Source organism: Hemiscyllium ocellatum, chromosome 3 (assembly GCF_020745735.1).
Source record: "Hemiscyllium ocellatum isolate sHemOce1 chromosome 3, sHemOce1.pat.X.cur, whole genome shotgun sequence".
Taxonomy (NCBI): domain Eukaryota; kingdom Metazoa; phylum Chordata; class Chondrichthyes; order Orectolobiformes; family Hemiscylliidae; genus Hemiscyllium; species Hemiscyllium ocellatum.
The window spans coordinates 79,654,382-79,673,647 of NC_083403.1; the positions used below are offsets into that span (position 1 = coordinate 79,654,382).

Genomic DNA, 19,266 nt, shown 5'->3' on the forward strand with positions numbered 1-19,266 from the left:
CTAGTTTTGATTGCACAGAGGTATTTGCCTCACGGGCAGTTCTTTACCTTAAACGGAGAGTATCTCTGTACCTGCTTGCTTTACCCTAAGGTCTTCCCTGGCAGGATAGTTGTATAATTCCAAATCGTACCTGCTCAGTGGGGGTGAGATTTTCCTTTCACTGCCACTCTTTCTCCTTCCAAAGACATTGAGGCAACTGCTAGTCTTGCTCCCTCAGTTGGGAGGATATTTAACTGCCATGTTAGTCATGCCCCCTGTCTGCAGTGTGAGCATGCCCGAGTCTATCGTGCTGGATGTGACAAGTGATTCACTGGGTTGGGCTTTGCCTCCACTCAGATTCACTTTCTTCCATGAGAATGCTGTCGAATTCCGGTCACGCACGGCCAGCCAGTGGACTCGCTCTCTCCCTGTTTCGACAAACTGATCAATCCGTCTAAGAGCTTCCAGTGTGCAGACGAGAGTTTCACATCTGTCGATGCAACTGTTGGTATTTAAAGAAATATTGAACGGCGCGAAAGCATTTTATCGGGGGAGAAGCACGAGAAGAGGGTTTATTATCTTTGTCAGTTGAAAGAAGCGAAGGGAGAATGCGGCTGGGCTCTCTGCTGTCCTGGTGTTGGGTGCTCAGGCTGTTGCTGTTGAAGAAGAGTCCGGCTTCAGCCGCTGGTACCTGGAGAAGGGAAACTTTCAGTCACCACGCCGTGCTGGACGAGAACGGCAAATACCATTTAAGGTGGAAGCTTGAGAACACGGTCATCACCTTCGAGGTGGAAGTTGAAACCAGGGGCTATGTTGGACTCGGACTTTCTCCAACCGGATCAATGGCTCAGTCGGACATGGTCATTGGAGGAGTTGCGAATGGGCGCCCCTATCTGAAGGTAAGAAAGCATCCAGGTAACCATCCATCTGGACACCTTGCCCTGACCGAATCCACAGGTTACCAGATTAACATAAAGTGATCAGTAAATATGTGTGACAAAAATCCGAATTTCCATGACTATCTACAGTGAAAAATCGACTTCGAGTTGGCTGATTGGTGAGCCAGATGAATTGATGGTAACTTAAAAATCAAGAGATCAGATATTTTAAGAAATTGCATCTCACCAATAATCTAATTAAGAACTTTTTAATTCTGGCCCACTCCTCCACAAAGTTTCGTGTGTTATGAAGTTCCGTGTAGTGGTCTTGTAAACTTGCCATTTTTATTTGAGTTATTGGAGAAAAAGATTTTTATTGACTTTATGATTTAAGAGCTTGAGAACAGAAGAAATCCAGGCAATTAAACATATCCCTGAATTTTCCAGATTTCCATGCTCAATTGTTTTTTTTAAAATAATATATTATTCCACAAATCATGCTGAATGACATTTTACATTCAAAAGACACAATCAAGTCTTGGTAGTTGTAATTCAATTCAGCAGGTAGAATGAAGAACTTAAGCGATATCACTTAATGGCCTTGCCAGCTTTCAAAGATTTTACAAATGGCTATTGGTAATAAACATATTTGCAAAACAAGTTAGCCTGAACTGAATAAAGATGGGCAATGGATGAGGAGGTTAGTTTGCCTGTCAATGTTGTGTGATGTTACAACATCAAATCAGAATGTCTCCATGTGTTTCACAAGGTGTTGGAGAGCAGTGATTATTTGTGTAAAGATGCACTGATGTGATTGCACTTTGAAGCTGTTTATGAACTGTCATTGAAACCTGGATTATATCTGTCTGATTTACACATTCCAAGAAAAGCAAATTATTTTGGCTGATTATCTTGGAGTCCAAGAGATTGGTTTTGATGACTTAGCATGTAGTTTATTGGCTATGATTTGTCTGGAAAATATGAATACAAATCCATCTCCTGATTTGCAAGGAGACCTGAAGGAAAAGTTAAGTATTTGAGTCAGGCAGAGTTTGGTGGTAGGAGATTAACTGGGACGAGAGGAGAGGAAAGGAAGAGGAGAGCACATTTATCCTGGGAAATTGCCCTGTTCAAGGAAGAGGAGGACCTGAATTTTGGTTTGAGGATGTTTCCACTTCAGTCAGAGAGGTTAGTGATAGTAGTACTGGGGACTTGGGGTGCTGGGGGGAGGCAGGTCTGGATGAGCGCAGGCAGTTAAATCTCCTGCAATTGATGTTGGGTCAGGATCCAGATGCCATCTTGCCTACTTCCAGCATTCATTGGGATGAGTTCAAGGCCAACAGAGAATTATTGTACATCTGTTGGGAAACGTTTTAGAAAAAAAGCTAAATGAATCCCTTTAAAGCTGTATTCTGACTGTTATGAGTCAATGCAAAGTTCTACAGTGCTTTATTATCTCTCCAGGTTAGAGGAGATGAATGCACAGCAAGAAATTGCTAATGACTTAAAACTTGCTAAACAACTGTTTAAAGTGGCAGGCCTGTGGTTAGGTAACATCAAAGAGTAGTCTTGAAAGAAGTGGTTCGTTTGTCCTGAATTCACTGATCACTTCTGAATCATCAACTTTCTCCGGTGACTTTCAAGTGGCGTAGTGTCTATTGTGCTCAATCTCTCAACTACTTGCCTGCAAGACCTCTATGCAACTGACAAATACTGAACTTGCGGTGGGCTGGTGTTCTGAGGAAGAGGAACAGCCTAAGCCAGATCAGCAGCCTCTGTAAAAGAAGCAACAAGTCAAGCAATAGCCACAGCCTTCTCAACAGCAATACTGGGGGTGTGGTGTGGGTGGGTATCCGTGGTGCTGGTGGTTGGGGGATGAGGGGTGCACATCTATGGGACATCGGAACCAAAAAGAGAGCTTCATCTTTCAGGAGGCTCTGCCTTCACCACAGATAAAGGCTGAGTTGCATCTACATGTCTGAGCAAAGTGCCTCAGAAAGTTTGGATTCTGCAGTCTTCTCAAAGAAAGATCATTACGCAAGAGGAGCAGGTGACTGAATTTTGCCCATGGCTGTGAACTCCCAAGTTGTTTGCAATGTAGCTGGATGATGATGCCAACACTCTGCCAAAGAGGCTTGGCAAAGCTCATACATTTATTAATCAAATCGATTTCAAAACAACAAATGGCCCCCACCATTCCAGCAGGATAGGTGAGTCCACTCAATAAATCTAATTGAACAGAGGGTCTAGAGAAATGTATAATCATTATAAGTAGTGTGAAGCTGGTGCTTAAATGTTGCTCATTTTCCTGTCAACAAATTATACTTCTGAGTGCATAGAGCTATTGAGCAGGTGGGGTGCTGCAGTAAAGTTCGGAGACAAATCAAAAGTTGAAATACTGTTAAACAGCAGGAAATGTTGCTCATTTTAGGCTGGGGAGAAGCTATTACTACTGTTGGCCAATATGACAAGCATTTGTCCTTTTTAATGCATTCAAATTGGCTGACAAATTGCAAATTTGAAATCTGATTTGAGTTCCTGAAGATGTTTTTTTCTTGGAAGGTATTAACGGCTGCTCACCGTAATGGAGCCACCAGCTCACTCTATCATTACCAGATCTTTCTGGTCCTGATTCCCTCAACCACACCCCTCCCCCACTGCCCCCCAAAAAACCTATTTGTTCTCTTTGAGACACCAGACTTGTCAGTACTTTGAAGAAGAACAAGGCTGTGCTGGCCAATAAAAACTAAGGTAATGCCACCACAGAGGCACCATCTCTTGATTTGAGAGGGAGAGAGAGAGAGAGAGCGCGAGAGAGAGACAGACAGAGAGACACCACACCTGCGGCAAGGGGACAGGTTGAGAAGGGAAGACCTTCATGGTAACCTCAGCCATTGTGGGAATTGAAGTTTACTGTGCATCATAAACCAGCCAACCAGCCTACTGTGCTAACCACTCCTATTGCTTTGATTGGCCTGACAGCTCTTGGTATGGGCAATGGATGGATGGTTGGATGGTGACCACATAATTGCCTAACTCAGAGTCCAACCACCTGCCAGAGCAGATTATTTTGTATTTTTTGTTCTCAGTGAACTTTAAGTTTGGCTGGATCTTCCAGCCAATGTTTGTAAAATATATACTTTTTTTCTTATTTTAATGTAAGAGAAATGAAGCATAGAACTCAGAATCATGCTTTGAATATGGATTCCACTTATAGTATACCTCAACAAGGATACTTTAGACTTTTTATTGCATAGCTTCATTTCTTTTGGTGGAGTTATTATACTCAACATGTAAACTGTGCTATTATAATAAAAAAACCCAACAGTGAAGATTTTGAAAGTTTGTTACAAATAACACCTGATACATAAAATAGCATATATGTTTTCAGTTAAAAATTAATACTGATGACCCATTCAAATTATGGTCCAGATAATAGATCGAAACTACTTAGTTGCCATGATTGGTGCTTGACGAAGATGGATAGAATTAGAATTAGGTTTTATTATCATGTGTGTTCAAGTACAGGGATACAAGAGTACAGTGAAATGTTTACGAAGTCACCATTCTTGGTGCCATCTTAGGTACAAAGGTACCTAGGTACAAAATCTTAGGTATAAAGAAATAAAGTTACAAGTTCAACATTATAGTACTACTTAAGTGCTTAGTTATGCTGGCCTCACAATCCCCACAAGGGCTTGATCTCCTTCACGCTGGCCTCCTCTACCACAATGGGGTTTCTTTCCCCGTGCTGGTCCAATATCGCCCATAGGTGCTGGGAGATCACAGGGTGCCTGCTTTCACTGCCATCGCAGATGCTGCGGGACCTCTGTTCCCACCATGCGGGCTAATCTCTTTCATGCTACACAAAATCACTCTCCACAGAAAGTAAGTAGATTAAAGAAAGAAAAAAGAAGCAGTGAAAGAAGAAAGGAAAGTACAAGCAGTTGGAGCAGATGAGCTTTAGGCATGAGCCCGCATGCTGAAATTGCTTGATGTGTTTATCACCTGTTGTAGAAGTTTCACCTCAGATGACTCACAAGCTCAGAAAGTCTTAACTTGTTGAAACAAACCACAAGATAATAGAGAGCCACTGGGTCTAATGGTTCAGGACTATTTGGGAGTAAAGCAGAGATTGATTACAGTTTAGAATTGGGAATTACTATTTAAGATAGGGCTATGCCTTTGATCATGCATACTAGGATGTATTAATAAAGTATTGAGTAGTATGGAAGTTCTCCCAGAGAAAGTATAGAAGCATCACAAAACTTTAGAGGTGAAAATCCAAACAGCAGGCATTCAGGTACTTTGCAAAAGAACATTTTGCTTTTTTATAAGTTAACTCATAATATGCAGTCATTAGTGACAGAAATTTAGTAATAGCTGTGGTAAAAAACTAATTTATCTCAATGTGCTATGAAGTGCAATGTAATTTGATGGAGGATGCCAGCATTGAGTGACGGTGGGCACATTGAGATTTCAAAGCAACTAATCTCATTAAGTAAGTGGATTGATAGGTAAATTTTTAAATTTTAAAGGGTGAAATAAGAAAAGCAAATGCATATGGGGGACAATCTGAAAACATTTTTAAAGGTTGTTCATGATATTTAATATATTTTGAAGTTATTTAACAACCCTAATTATAATGGAGACATCTAACAACATGCCATTTTCTTTATTTTTTTGAACCAGATTGATGTTTAGCAGTAGTTATTAGTGAAATTTCCATTTAAAAAACACATATATTCCAATGAACAAGGCCTACTCTATCATAATAATAGGAGTAAAAAGGGAAGTTTCCACCACACCAATTGATATCACTGATCGCCATAATGCAACTGGAGATTGGCAGGGGTGGAGAAAGTTTAAATCAAACATTGTGTGAATGACAGACCATAGTTTTAGGATTTCTATGGTGGTCTAGATTTCAATAACATTCTAACGTGCATTTTGATTCAGAAAGATAACGTCAACAGTTCAGTATCACACCATATTTTATAACACCTTTGAACCACCTAGACATGGTTAATTGTGTTTAAACTGCTATATGAATAAGTTGTTGCTTGTCATCGTTCCCCATTACAAACCCCTCAACATCTGAAGCATTGTCTTTTTATGTTAGTAAAACTTCCCAAGCCACTTCACAGGAGCACAATCAATCAGTATGTCTCACTGAGTCACATATTGGGACATAAGCCAAAGATTCAGTCCAAGAATGAGATTTTAAGGATGATTTGAAAGGAGGAAAGAGAAGTTTAAAAGATGGAGAGCTTTAAGAAGTGAATTCTAGAGTCCTAAGCAATGAAGGTATGACTGCTAGCAGTAAATTCTTTGGTCAGAGGCCAAAATTTGAGAAGTATAGATATCTCAGACGATTGTGTGACTAGAGGAGATTAAAGTGACAAATTGGTAGGGGGATGGTGAGGCCGTAAAAACTGCTAAGGAACAAGTTAGAAAAGGAGTAGTAATTGTTTGAAATTTTAACTATTTCAGTATTTTAACTATTTCAATTGTACAATTATCTGATATGTTGTATGAAACAACAGTATTTTCCGAGAAACATTAGATAGAATTGAAGTGCACCCTTGGCGGATTGTCTGGGAGCATAATGCCATAGAATCAGAAGAAAAGGTGACAGGTCAGGTGTCTGTTCTGTTGCCTCCCTGACTCTTTGCAAACTATTTGGTTGGGGAAATTTAAAATCTGCTTTTCTGTCTGGGGACCAATTGAGGCCTGTAGGAGGCAATTAAATGCCAATCAAGAGGCTCATTTCCACTGCTGGTAAAATGTCAGCAGTGGGTTGGCACTAAGCCATGTAAGAAGGCTGCCCAATGAAAGCAGGAATTGGGATCGCTAGAGAGCGGGGCCCTGCTTTGTGAAGCCAAAGAGGACCTCTCTGACAGCAAGGGTCACCATCCTTTGAAAGTCTCCTCTCTTTCCTCAATGGATCTCTGGGTATCTGTTATGCACAGAATTGTGTCTGGGCTTCCAGAAATGCCCAAGGTGGAGTTGCACCTGGCTTTCTGACCCTCATTCAGAGCTATTACTGCAGCCATTAAAGTCAGTCCATTATTTGTAAAGGCTCTTCATATATTATGTCCATCTGACTACCCTGATAAAACTTTAAAAAATGTCATATTACCATACCATTTTTGTATTTAGAGATGAGATTGTTCTTTTAAAAAAGTATGTGGAATTTGCGTAGTTTGCTGTTCTGAATGGAAAGACATTTTCTGAGCAAAACTTTAAAAAGGAATCCATATTCAGTTCTGCAGGTAAAACACAAAGTGCAGAATTGGGCAGTCTGCACAAATATATAGGTGTTAATGAACTTGCAATACTGATTTTCAGAGACAGTTCTGAATTGTGGCTGTTAAAGACTGGCAACAGATTGGGAGCAACTCTGAAATGTTTTTGATGTGTTTAACTGCCACTTAGTCAAAATAAGTGACATCAGACAAAATCTTAACCATTTTCATTTAAAAATGTCTCTTCTTACAAACAAATTAAGACCACATCTCCCTTATGATGGTACAGCTTAATTTAACCAGGCAGACCATATTTATAATTAGTAACATATGTGAATTATAAAAGTACTGGTTACTCATAAATATTGATCAAATGCAATATTTTTGATCACTGAAAATTTTCAAGATAAAGCAGCTAAGAGTTAACGTTGATTCTTAGTATCTGTATGTAAAATAGCGAAGTACATAATATACAGTAGGCAGTCATAAATATTGATCAAAAAGGAGGAATGTGGAATGATTCCCAAGTAGTAATATGGTCAGATTGAAAGAAATAAAGCAGAAAAAGAAAGGTTAGGAATTTAAAAACTAAAGGAAAACAAATACTTGCATTCTATGTCTCACATAGAAGAAGGTCTAATTTTAAAGAACTTACCTTGAGTTGAAAAATGGTTCTTTTGTATAAACTTTGAAAATTTCAGATGGTGGCCAAAACACACTTGTGTTGGTCAAGCTAGAATCTTTTTAATTGCAATGTTTTTTTTAATAATTGTCCCAATGAACAAAATTGCATTTGCATGAAAACAAAATCATGAAATAACGTACTCCACAGAAAAGTCAAATTTCATTGATAGATGCAATTATAAATTATCTGTTAGAATATAAATGTTTTTTTTTCTTGAGTATTGACATTTACAAAGAAAAGACAATTGTTATTTAAGGAGTTGTTTGGAAAACAGCTTTTAGAAGAACAGAGCCAAATATATAATAAATTCATCCATCTACAATTTCCTGCTTTGGTTTTAGGACATTTTTGCCTTTGACATATATATGTGTATAGGAATGTGGTGAACCAACTAGCAGACAGCTAAAATCTTCCCAGAGCTAAGCATTTCAACAGCAGAAATGACTTTTTTAAAATATATATACGTATAGATGGCATACACATTCCCTCCAAACAAAACAGTAAAGTGTGAAGCCTGCACCCCAAAATACACACATCAGGCAAACTTGTTTGTTCAGAGTATTTGGGAAGATTTGTAGCTCAGGTTGTGAAGGAGATTGTTGACTTTCTCGCTGAGCTGGTAAGTTTATTCACAGGCGTATCGTTGCCATTCTAGATAACATCATCAGTGCACCTCTAGTGAAGCATTGGCATTCTGTCCCACTTGCTATTTATATGTCTGGATCTACTGGTGTTAGAGTTTGTGTCATTTCCAGTTTTGCTGTTGGATTTGTTTCTTAGTGGTTGGTGGATGGGGTCCATCCCAGTACAAACACACTAAGAAACAGAACCAGCAACAAAACTGGAAATGACACCACCAACACCAGTAGACCCAGACATATAAATAGCAAAATGGGACAGAACTTCAATGCTTCAGTGGAGGTGCACTGATGGTGTTACCTAAAATAGTGACAAAATGTCTGCGAACAATCTTACTAGCTCAATGAGCAAGTCAGCAACCACAAACTTTTTTGTTTCATTAAAAAAAAATTGTTTACAAAATATAATTTGTGGGCAGCACAGTGGTTAGCACTGCTGCCTCACAGCGCCTGAGACCCGGGTTCAATTCCCGACTCAGGCAACTGAATGTGTGGAGTTTGCATGTTCTCCCCGTGTCTGCGTGGGTTTCCTCCGGGTGCTCCGGTTTCCTCCCACAGTCCAAAGATGTGCGGGTTAGGTGAATTGGCCATGCTAAATTGCCCGTAGTGTTAGGTAAGGGGTAAATGTAAGGGTATGGGTGGGTTGCGCTTCGGCGGGTCGGTGTGGACTTGTTGGGCCGAAGGGCCTGTTTCGACACTGTAAGTAATCTAATCTAATAATAGATTTTTGGCATCAATTGCAAGGTCAGCTTTTGTTGCCTGTCATTAGGTTCTCCTGAGAGGGTAGTGGTTGTGAGCTGACACCTTGAATCTTTGTAGTTTACCTGGTATACATACAACGACTGAACTGAGTTCCAGTCCAGGTTCTGAAGGTACTGTGGTACTGCTCCAAGTTAAAATATTGTAAGGCTTGGAGGGGAACTTGAAGATGATGGCGTTTTGCTGATGTTATCCATCTTGGTGGTAGAGGTTGCAAGTACTGTTGAAAAAGTTCTGTTGAAAAAGCTTGGGATGTTTGTGCACTAAACACCGCTGCAACAATGAGTCAGTGGTAGATAGAATGGTTCAAGATGGTGGTTGGTGTCCTGACAAAGCAGATTGCTTTGGCCCAGATTGTATTGAGCTGCCTTCGTCGATCGAGGCAGGTGGAGTGTAGAATTTTTCATCATATCTGTAAACGAGGACAGGCTCCGTGGTATCAGAACATGATTACTCACTGCAGAATTCTCAGCTTCTTTCCTGTTTTTGTAGCCACAGTACTTATGTGGCTAATTCTGTTCAGTTTCTGGTCAATTTGTGATTCCAGAATGTTGAATGATGAGGATTCAGTCATTGAGTATCGAAGGGCTTGCTTGGGTCCTTTCTTGTTAGAGGTAGCTAATGTTTGGCAGTTGTGCAGCGGAATGTTTAATGTAATTTATCAGCCCAAACCTAACTATTGTCCAGCATTTGTACAAAGACCCTATTTCATTTTCAATGCGATTGAGTGCCAAATGCAATGTTGTGCAATCAGCAGTGCATATTGTATCAGAGAGCTCTGTTTTTCACTTACGTAGTTCTTACATTAACCAGCATTATTATAATCACATTACGGAATTTTTATCTAGGAGAAGTATTTGATTCACAAATTGAGTTTTACGTCTTTCTGCTCTCAAACTAACAGTTATGGTGTTGGCCTTTTTCAGGGAAGTTGTGGATCTGATAAGGGACTCTAACATAGGTGCAATTCCACTCTAACTAGATTTCTGGACTGTTTTATAACAAATGAACTGCATCTGGGATCTCATCCCTTTTTTAAGAGTGAGTCTGCTTCTGAATTAGCATCGGGATCACTGTCCCCAGTACAGGGACAGTACTCAACTGAGGGTATGTATCAGTAATTACAGCCCTCAATATGAGATGAGTCAGATATGTCCAGCCAAAGGAATGAAGATAGTTTGTGATGGCACTGGGGGTGTGTGTTGCTGTTTGGGAACCCAACTGCAGAAACAAGAGTGCTGTATTAGGAAAGTGCCGCACCTCAAATCCAGAGGGAATCTGCCAGGCTTCACTCGGTGTTGTGCCATACATGGTGGAGATTCTACTTGCCAACGGTGCAAAGAGCTTGTTAATTGCTCACCAAAATGGCTCAATTGGTTTCTGGGTGAGAGGACCATCTCCCCTTTCCCTGTCCTGAACAAAATACCACAGAGGCAAATGATTGTGGGCTTGCCAAGCCACTCGTTATTCCCTCTCTCTTTCCCAATCTTACCAGCTGCTGCAATCCAATCTTGGCTTTACAGTTATGGGAAATGAGGTAACCTGAGAATAAGTTGATTGGGACAATAAAAGACCTCTTTAGTTCCCCTTTCAGGTGCTTTGTATTACTAAACTTCTCTATCTCCATGTTATGCTTTTGAAATTCCCACACTGACCAGCAATTCAATAGCATATGGGTAAACCCACCAATACTTACAAGAAGTTGATGCTTCAAACATTCAATCCATGATGTTCTGTCCAGTTAATCCTAATGAATAGGAACTCCTGCACAACATACCAAAGGTCTCGTTGTGCAATAATAATCTCCCTATCTCGAAGCCAATAGACTCTGGTTCACGTTCCATCTGCCTTGGAGCAGTGTCACAGTATGTCCAAGTAGATCAATTAAAGTAACTAACAAAAGACTAGACCCTGAAAACACAGGTTAGCTTAATTATCCATGTTTTGTGGCATGGTGGCTCAGTTGTTAGCACTGCTGCCTCACACTGCCAGGGACCCGGGTTCAATTCCAGCCTTGGGCAACCGTCTGTGTGGAGTTTGCACATTCACCCCATGTCTGCATGGGTTTCCTCTGACTGCTCCGGTTTCCCCCATAATCCAAAGATATGTACGTTAGGTGAATTGGCCATGTGAAATTGCCCCATAATGTTCAGGGATGTGAAGGTTTGGTGCATTAGTTAGGGTAAATATTGGGGGAAGGTTATGGGTTGTTTCTTTTCAAAGGATTGGTGTGGACTTGTTGGGCCAAAGGGCCAGTTTCCACACTGTAGGGATTCAATAAAAAATAATTCTATTTGTAGAGATTCTATAAAAATATTCACTTGAGTTAAATTCACTTGGGTGCCATGGTGGGTAGTGACTCTGCTTCTGAACCATAAGCATTGGATTCAAACTGCCACAGAACGTCTGGGTAGATGTCAACATGATAGGATCACACAGGTTGATTTAACTATTTATGGAGTCTCCCTTTACACCTACAGCCAACAGTAAGAGCGGGAGAGCATCCTGGTCAGCCAGACCCATGTAACAGATGCAGCACATAAACCTCTGTGTATTAAAGTATTCCTGCACATGCCTTAGCCTTTTAAGGAACTATCAGAAGAATTGGCTTACATTATTATAAAACTGCAGCATAATCAGTGATTTTTGTCTGAAATGTGAAATCTTACTGAATTAATTCTTCATACTGCAACCCTCATTTATATTTTAACAGGATTATAACACTTTGAACTTTGAGGGAAAACTGAATGAAGACCACCAACAGGATTATCGCCTTGAGTACGGCATGGAAAACAAAACTCACACGATTATTGCTTTCTCACGATATCTGAATTCATGTGATAACAAAGACAAGATTATCACGGTAACATATTTTATTCTAATTTTTATCTATCCCACCAATGGGAAATTGTTGACAAGATTTTATATTTTTTTTGTACCAGAGATTCCCATTTAAAGTAGTTGCATCTGAATGGGTAGGCTGTTCTTTGTCTCTAACTTCCTCCAAAATTCAAAAAGATCAATGATTGATGTGACTGAAACCTCAATTTACTTGCCTGCCTGCTCCTGATATACTTTAAATTTTTTGCCAGACAAGATGCCAGACACATTAGCCTTAGAAATATTCGAGGACATTCGTCTTGAAAAGGTGATAGAAGCAGAGTTTCAAAGTCTCACGATTCTGTTAGAATTTTTTTTTACTTTTCTCAGTTTTGAATGAGCATTTGTTGATTTTTTTTAAAAAAAGTGACCCCTAATTTCTTGATTCTCCCAGAACAGGAAACATCCTCTCCATATCTTTCCTGTCAGGAAATTATGTTTCAATGAACTTGCCCCGTGTTCCTTTAAACTCCTGTGGATATAAGGCTGATTTAACCAATCTTTCCTCCTAAGACAATCCGCTATTTGAGTTTCCTGCAGTTACATCTGTGATAATAGCTTCTAACATTTCACTTTGACAGATATTAAGCCTTTCTGAAGAATTAAATGACATTTGTTACCTTGCCATTAAATGGGACCTACCCAAATTAAGGAAGTTTTGTAAAAATGAATCAATTCTCTCATTAACCACTTAAGTAAAAAAACAAAGTACTGCAAACGCTGGTGATTTAGAATAAAAATAATGATCTGCAGACACTCAGCAAGTCTGTCAGCATCTGTAGGAAGAGAACAGAATTAACATTTTGAGTCCAAAATGACTCCCTGTCAGAATCTGTTCAAAAAATGCCTGCTATTGCTTCCTTCTTGACCTACCTTTAACTTAAATTACTGATTCATTTTACTCAGCTTGGTCTTCATGACCTCATAATTGCCTTATTTAATTTTAAAATGCTAGTTTCAGACTCTCTAACCGCGCTCTCTCCCAACTCTCAAACAGAATGCAAAATGTGATCGTCTTATGGTCGCAGCTACCTATTTACTATGAAGTTGTTAATTAGTCTCATCTCATAATCATGCCAGGTCTAGTATATCCTACGTTTTGGTCACGTTCAGAACTTGCTATTTTGAAAACTTATTGTGAAAATATTCTAAGAATACCTCATCTAGGCTTTCTTTTCCCATCTGACTTTTTCAAGTTTCTATTTAGATTAAAATTGTTGCTGTACTTTTGGCAAACTCTCATTATTCCTTTTTTTAAGCTAATATCTAATATGTGGTTACTGTAAGGGGCCAGTACACCACTCCCATGCACCTTCATATCATTTTTCTATTTTTCTAAACCACTTCCTGAAGTTAGTCTTGCACTCATTCTCCTGCTTTCTCTCCCCATGTGGTAGGTTCGTACTCCTAGTGCAATTGCATACATTGAATAACCATTAGTATAAAGCTTTGTAGGTTACTTATTACCACCAATGTAAAATCAGTAGTGCTTGAAAATCTTGTGGCATCTGTTTGTTTGTGGCTTTGTGCAGAGCTGTCTGAGATCAGTCATTTTCCTGTTCAACACTGGCAGAAGGGCGGGTTGCAGAAAAATAGTCACCTGCGTAGAGGCTCATGCAAATCTGGTGAGGGCTTGATGGTGGATGTGAAGGTTGACAGTTTGGGATCCAGGTGCATAAAAGAGTGTAAAAGGGTTCCAAAAGAGGATGGAGGGTGGAATCGGGGACATGGAAGAGTGTTAAGAGCAGTGTTAGGGTTAGTGTTACCAGAGCGGTAGTGGGAATGATAAGTCATAAAATGGGGTGCCTATAGGATGACAACGGTGCTGTCCATAAGTCTTGTCTATCTTGATTGTTGGCTTATGGAATCCTTTATAGGATTTTCAGTTTGTTGTTTTTCCAGTAAGTTACTATAGGTTAAAGATAGTGACAAATGATGTTTTAGTATAAAAGGTCAGCATCTTGCTCTGGACGGTCAAATGTTTCATCAATGAATTGATTTGCCTGAGTCAATTAGTCAGTCAACTGTCTATATAATTTAATACAGTAGTCCCCCCACCCCGTACCTGCAGGGGATAATTTCCAAGACCTACTGCAGATGCCTAAAACTGCGGATAGGAGCGAACCCACTCATTTCAATAGGAAATTTACCTCCCCAGCAGACCCCTGGTCCTGGTTCTGGAATATTCCATATAATATGTTTGGGCTGCAGTAAACTGCGGGTAACTGAAACTGCGGAAAATAATTCCGCAGATATGGAGTCGCCCTGTAGTAACATTCGAAAGTTTAGATCCCAGAGTATATGCAAGTTTGAGAAGTAACATAATTACTTGTTAATAGATTTCTCAAACACCTGTTTCAATAACAACTCTGGTCTCTGGTATTTATTACATGGACTACAGTAGAAAACCAGATTTTATCACCTATAAATTTTCATTATTCCTTATGACCATAAGAAATAGGAATAGCCCCTCGAGCTTACTCCACAGTTCGATAGGATCAAGGCTGATCTGACATTCCTCAAACCCACTTTCCCGTCCTTTTCCATATTCCCTGATTTCATTCACTGATGAAGAATCTGTCTATCTCATCCTCAACTGGACACAAGGACTCTGCTCCCACAGCTCTCTGAGGTGAGGAGTTCCAAAGAATCTCAGCCCTCAAAGGAAATTCATCCTCAGCTCAGGCTTCATTTGGTCCCCCCTTATTCTGAGACTATGTCGCTTACTCCTAGACTCTCCCATGAGGAAAATATCTTCCCAGCATTCACTCTGTCAAGCCCATTAAGAATCCTATATGTTTCAATGAGAACATTCCAGTGAGTAGAATCGCAACCTATTTAATTTTTGCTCACTCATACAACAATTCCCCTACACCAGGGATCGTCCTTGTGAACCTTCTCTGAACTGTCTCCAATGAAATAATATCTTTCGTTAAATAAAGGGATCAAAACTGCTCACACTACTCCGCTAAGGTCTCACCAGCACCTAGTATGGTTGAATGTCGAATTTCCTGTTCCTTGGATGCTGCCTGACCTGCTGTGCTTTAACCAGCAACACATTTTCAGCTCTGAATGTAAAAATAGCAATCCTTCCTTCTGAATGTAGTCCCAGATGAGCTTCTTTAGAAGGAAGAGAAGGGAGGGCCAGCTGATTCTGCAAATTCAGTCATGTCCCACAGAGCAGTAAGTACAGAAAAAAACCCTCGACACTAACATGAACATGCAACAGAGTAAATACAAGGCAACATTGTTTCTTCTCCGACAAAATGAATATCTCTGACACCATTATAACCATCAATACATGTCATTTGTGGAATATGACTGTACATTTAGTTTTTTGATTAAGCTGGTTCCAATAAAGGGAGTGCACTGTACTGTGAACTATTTACTGTTTAAATTTGAACAAAATAAAAGTGAGTGAGGCACAGTGTTTGAGGAGACAGGGAGTGTTAAATGTGGGTGTGGGGAGGGGGCTACCTCCGATGAGGCAGAAGCTACAAGGTATTATCCCCAACATGAGCCCATACCATCAAAGCAGCTGCTCTTTCCAACTGGCATTTGCTTATCTCTTGTCATGGATAAAATGCCACTGCTGGTGAGCTGACGTGTCGAGGAGCTATTTTAAGGTGTCAATAGGTTGAAGGATGATCTGACTGATACCGACGGACTATTATCCCTTAAAGTCTGAGATGGATGTGGACGTGAGCAGGTAAACAGCAGGATGGCCATCTACTGGAATTTGCAAGCTGGTGGGGAGCATAAAATCCAGCTCTATGTTTCAGAGAACAATTCTTCTTCTTATCTAGGCCACTAAATAATATATTTTTTCTCTGGATTAATTTCATTTCCTGATATACATCTTCTTAAAAAGTGACTGAGTCCAAAAAAATTAAAATGAATATATTTTTAAAACTGATAAATAAAATATATTTTGGAATAAACAGGATAAATGTTTGGATTTGACTTGATCTTTACCTTGATGCCAGTCTGAGGCCAAGCAATAGATTTGCATCAATTTTATTCAAGCATAACATGATTTCTCTAGTTTTGTATCTAGTACCTACTGTGGATGTTAAATAAGTAAGTCATATAATAATCTGTAGAGAGAAAAAAAATTAGTTTGTGTTGTGTTTTCTTTCAAGCATATAAAATTATCAGCGAGAGTAGGCTCACCATTGGCTGCAGTGGTGATTAGCAAACGGAAGTGTTGTGCCTCTGACCTTTCTCCAAGCTAACTCAGTCAATCCATAAAGCACAAATGTAGTAAGCAGCTGGCAAGTATGTCATTTATCAGGTCCAAAACTTTTTTCCTGGAAGATTGACAGCAAAATAATGGGACACTATGGAGTATTTTTGGAATACAGGATTTCCCAGAGTTCAGCCTATTACTAGGCCTCATCTGGCTATCTGGCCTACAAATAAAATCATGTCATTTTAGGGTGACAAGAAATTCCACTCCAGCGACACGCATACAGATGAATGCTTGTTTTCCAAGCTACAAGTTTAATAGAACTTGTATTTAAGTAAACAGATGCTTTCTCTTATTGGCACTGCAATAGATTCCTACCTGAATTTGTGACAGTTGAGTGGGCGTTGTTGATTGCTATTGGGTATTAGTTCTTTTGTACCACTAGCAATGTATGTTAAAAATCAGCTCTTCAACTATTACACGCATGACAATGTCAGTGATAAACTCTTGTGCTGACATGTATGAGCCTGTGTCAACATTAGTGAATCAGGCAAGCTAGTTTAATAAGCTTTGTGCCAAGATCTTTTGGTTAGAGGCAAAAAAAACCTGCAGATGCTGGAATCCAGAAGCAGGAGGCTGGATGTACACAGCAGGCCAAGCAGCATTAGGAGGTGGAGAAATCGATGCTTTGGATGTAAGTTGTCTTGCAACTTTTGCTTTTATGCTCCCTGAACCCTTTCAATCCTAAGTATACAGTCATGGCAGACTGTCTCTTGGTCCTCCTCGCATGTGGGTTTACCCCCATATCGGATGCTGCTTTGTCCTCTCATTAGTGTTTGCCACCCGAATACGATTTCTAGTTCTGATTTAAAAAAAAAACAGAAATTCGTCTATTGTAGCTGGGGTGTTCAGCTGATCACTTGAATAGAAGAGCAGAAGCAAAGTAGTTGACCTGAAACATTCTGTAATTGCAGTGATAAGCTTGGAGATGGGAAGGGAACATAATTAATTAGGCAGAGTCAAGGCATTCATGAACCCTACCAAGTTCTCTGAAATATAATCCGGGAACTGACGCTTACAGGTACACAGAAGAACCTCAATTATCTGAACGAGATGGACGGGCACTATTTTGATCATATAATTGATTATTCAGATAATCAATTTTACCTAAACAACGGAAGCCATACTGATTTAATACTGTGCTCTACTGCAGAATTTGTTTAAATCTATAATTTTAATGAGTCTGCCATATTTGCAGTCTACAAGTGACAGGTTAAAATGATAAGAACTAAACCTTTAGAATGAAATCCGGCATTAAACAAGTTAATGAACAGCTTCTACAATCGCAAGACTGTTTACAGTATCAGTTTCCAGGAACTCTGTCTTGCGATAGAAAGACAGAAGCTCTGCCTTGCGCATGCATTTACAGCCTTTTTTGTTTAATGAACAGCCCGGTAAAATTGCCTGGAATACTGTAAAACACTTACTTTTGTAAAGGGCTGTGTAACAACCTTTACCTAAAACAACATCCATTCGCTGATGCTTGAGCTGCTTGTGTTTCTGTGTTTTTGCCACCATTTTCACATGTTCTTCAGAGCTGAAAATGTGTTGCTGGTTAAAGCGCAGCAGGTCAGGCAGCATCCAAGGAACAGGAAATTCGACGTTTCGGGCCAGAGCCCTTCATCAGGAAGAGCCTGATGAGGGGCTCTGGCCCGAAACGTCGAATTTCCTGTTCCTTGGATGCTGCCTGACCTGCTGCGCTTTAACCAGCAACACATTTTCAGCTCTGATCTCCAGCATCTGCAGACCTCACTTTTTACATGTGTTCTTCAGTACAGGTAAATTGAATCTTTGTTGTAATGCTTTTGTGGACCTTGAAATCCTCTTTGGATAATCGAGATTTGGATAACCAAAGTTCCTTTGTGTTCCTAATGATCATTTAAGGGCTGCTTCATTTAAGGGATTAACCCAGCTCCAGCTTCATACCCTTTTTCATCAGCATGCATGACAGATGGAAGTAGGTGGGTGACCTATTATTTCTTGGAACTGGGTGAGGGAGGGCTTGGGAATGGGAGGACAGCCCCTTGACCATAGGTCATTCAGTGCCTGATAAAGAGACAGAACACTCAGCGTGTGGTCTTCGAACATTTTAATTTAGTGGCAATCTGTTGCTCTTTCCCAGTAACCTAGAACATTGGATGACTATTTAAATAGAAACAATGCCCTCTTGAAGGATTCAGTTGAATCGATCTCCATCATATTTCAGGGTAGTTCATTCCAGACCCATACTACTCACTGTGGGGGGAAAAAAAAGTTGTTTTTTTCTCACCTAACATTTGGTTCTTTTACAAAAACCTTTTAATCTCTGTCCTCTGGTTCTTGGTCCATTTATGAGTGAGAACAGTTTCTCCTTATTTGTTCTGTCCAAGCCTTAAGATTTTGAAAACCTACATCAAATCTCCACTTAGCCTTTTCCTTGTAGATGAAAACTGCCCCAACCATTCTTGTAAAGCTCTTCTGCACTCTCTTCACTGCATTCACATCCTTCCCATGGTATTGTGTCCAGAACCTTACATAGTGCTCTAGCTAAGGTCTAATCCATAGGTTCATAGTAACTTTCCTGCTCATGCATTCTGTGCCCATATTAGTGAAGCCTGTGCCCTATTTTTGAAGTCTAGATTATTATATGCTTTATTAACAGCTCTCTCTATCTGTCCTGACAGCTTCAATCACTTACATACAAAAGCACCCAAGTTTCTTTGCTCCTGCACACTCTTTAGAGTAGAATTCTTTATTTTACTTTGTCTATTTATGTTCTTTGCAATAAAGTGCATGACTTCACACTTCTCCATATTGAACTTTACCTGCCACCTATCCATCCATTGCATCAATTTGTCAATGTCCTTTTTGAAGTTCTATACTGTCCACCTCAAAGTTTGCAGTTCTATCAAGTTTTGCATTTTCTGCAAACTTTGAATTTATCTTTCTGCTCACCAAGATATAGATCATT

General features: G+C 39.8%; 1 protein-coding gene across 1 annotated transcript in view; it reads left to right on the plus strand.

Annotated features, from left to right (window-relative positions):
* The first annotated feature begins 303 nt into the window (after window positions 1–303).
* The window catches only part of moxd1 (monooxygenase, DBH-like 1), a 91,554-nt gene continuing 72,591 nt past the window's right edge, over window positions 304–19,266 (plus strand). Inside the window, exons 1-2 of the mRNA XM_060821228.1 lie at window positions 304–878; window positions 11,901–12,050. Of these exons, the coding sequence (XP_060677211.1) occupies window positions 588–878; window positions 11,901–12,050 (441 nt within the window). The 5' untranslated portion in view covers window positions 304–587. The remainder of the gene's footprint in view (window positions 879–11,900; window positions 12,051–19,266) is intronic.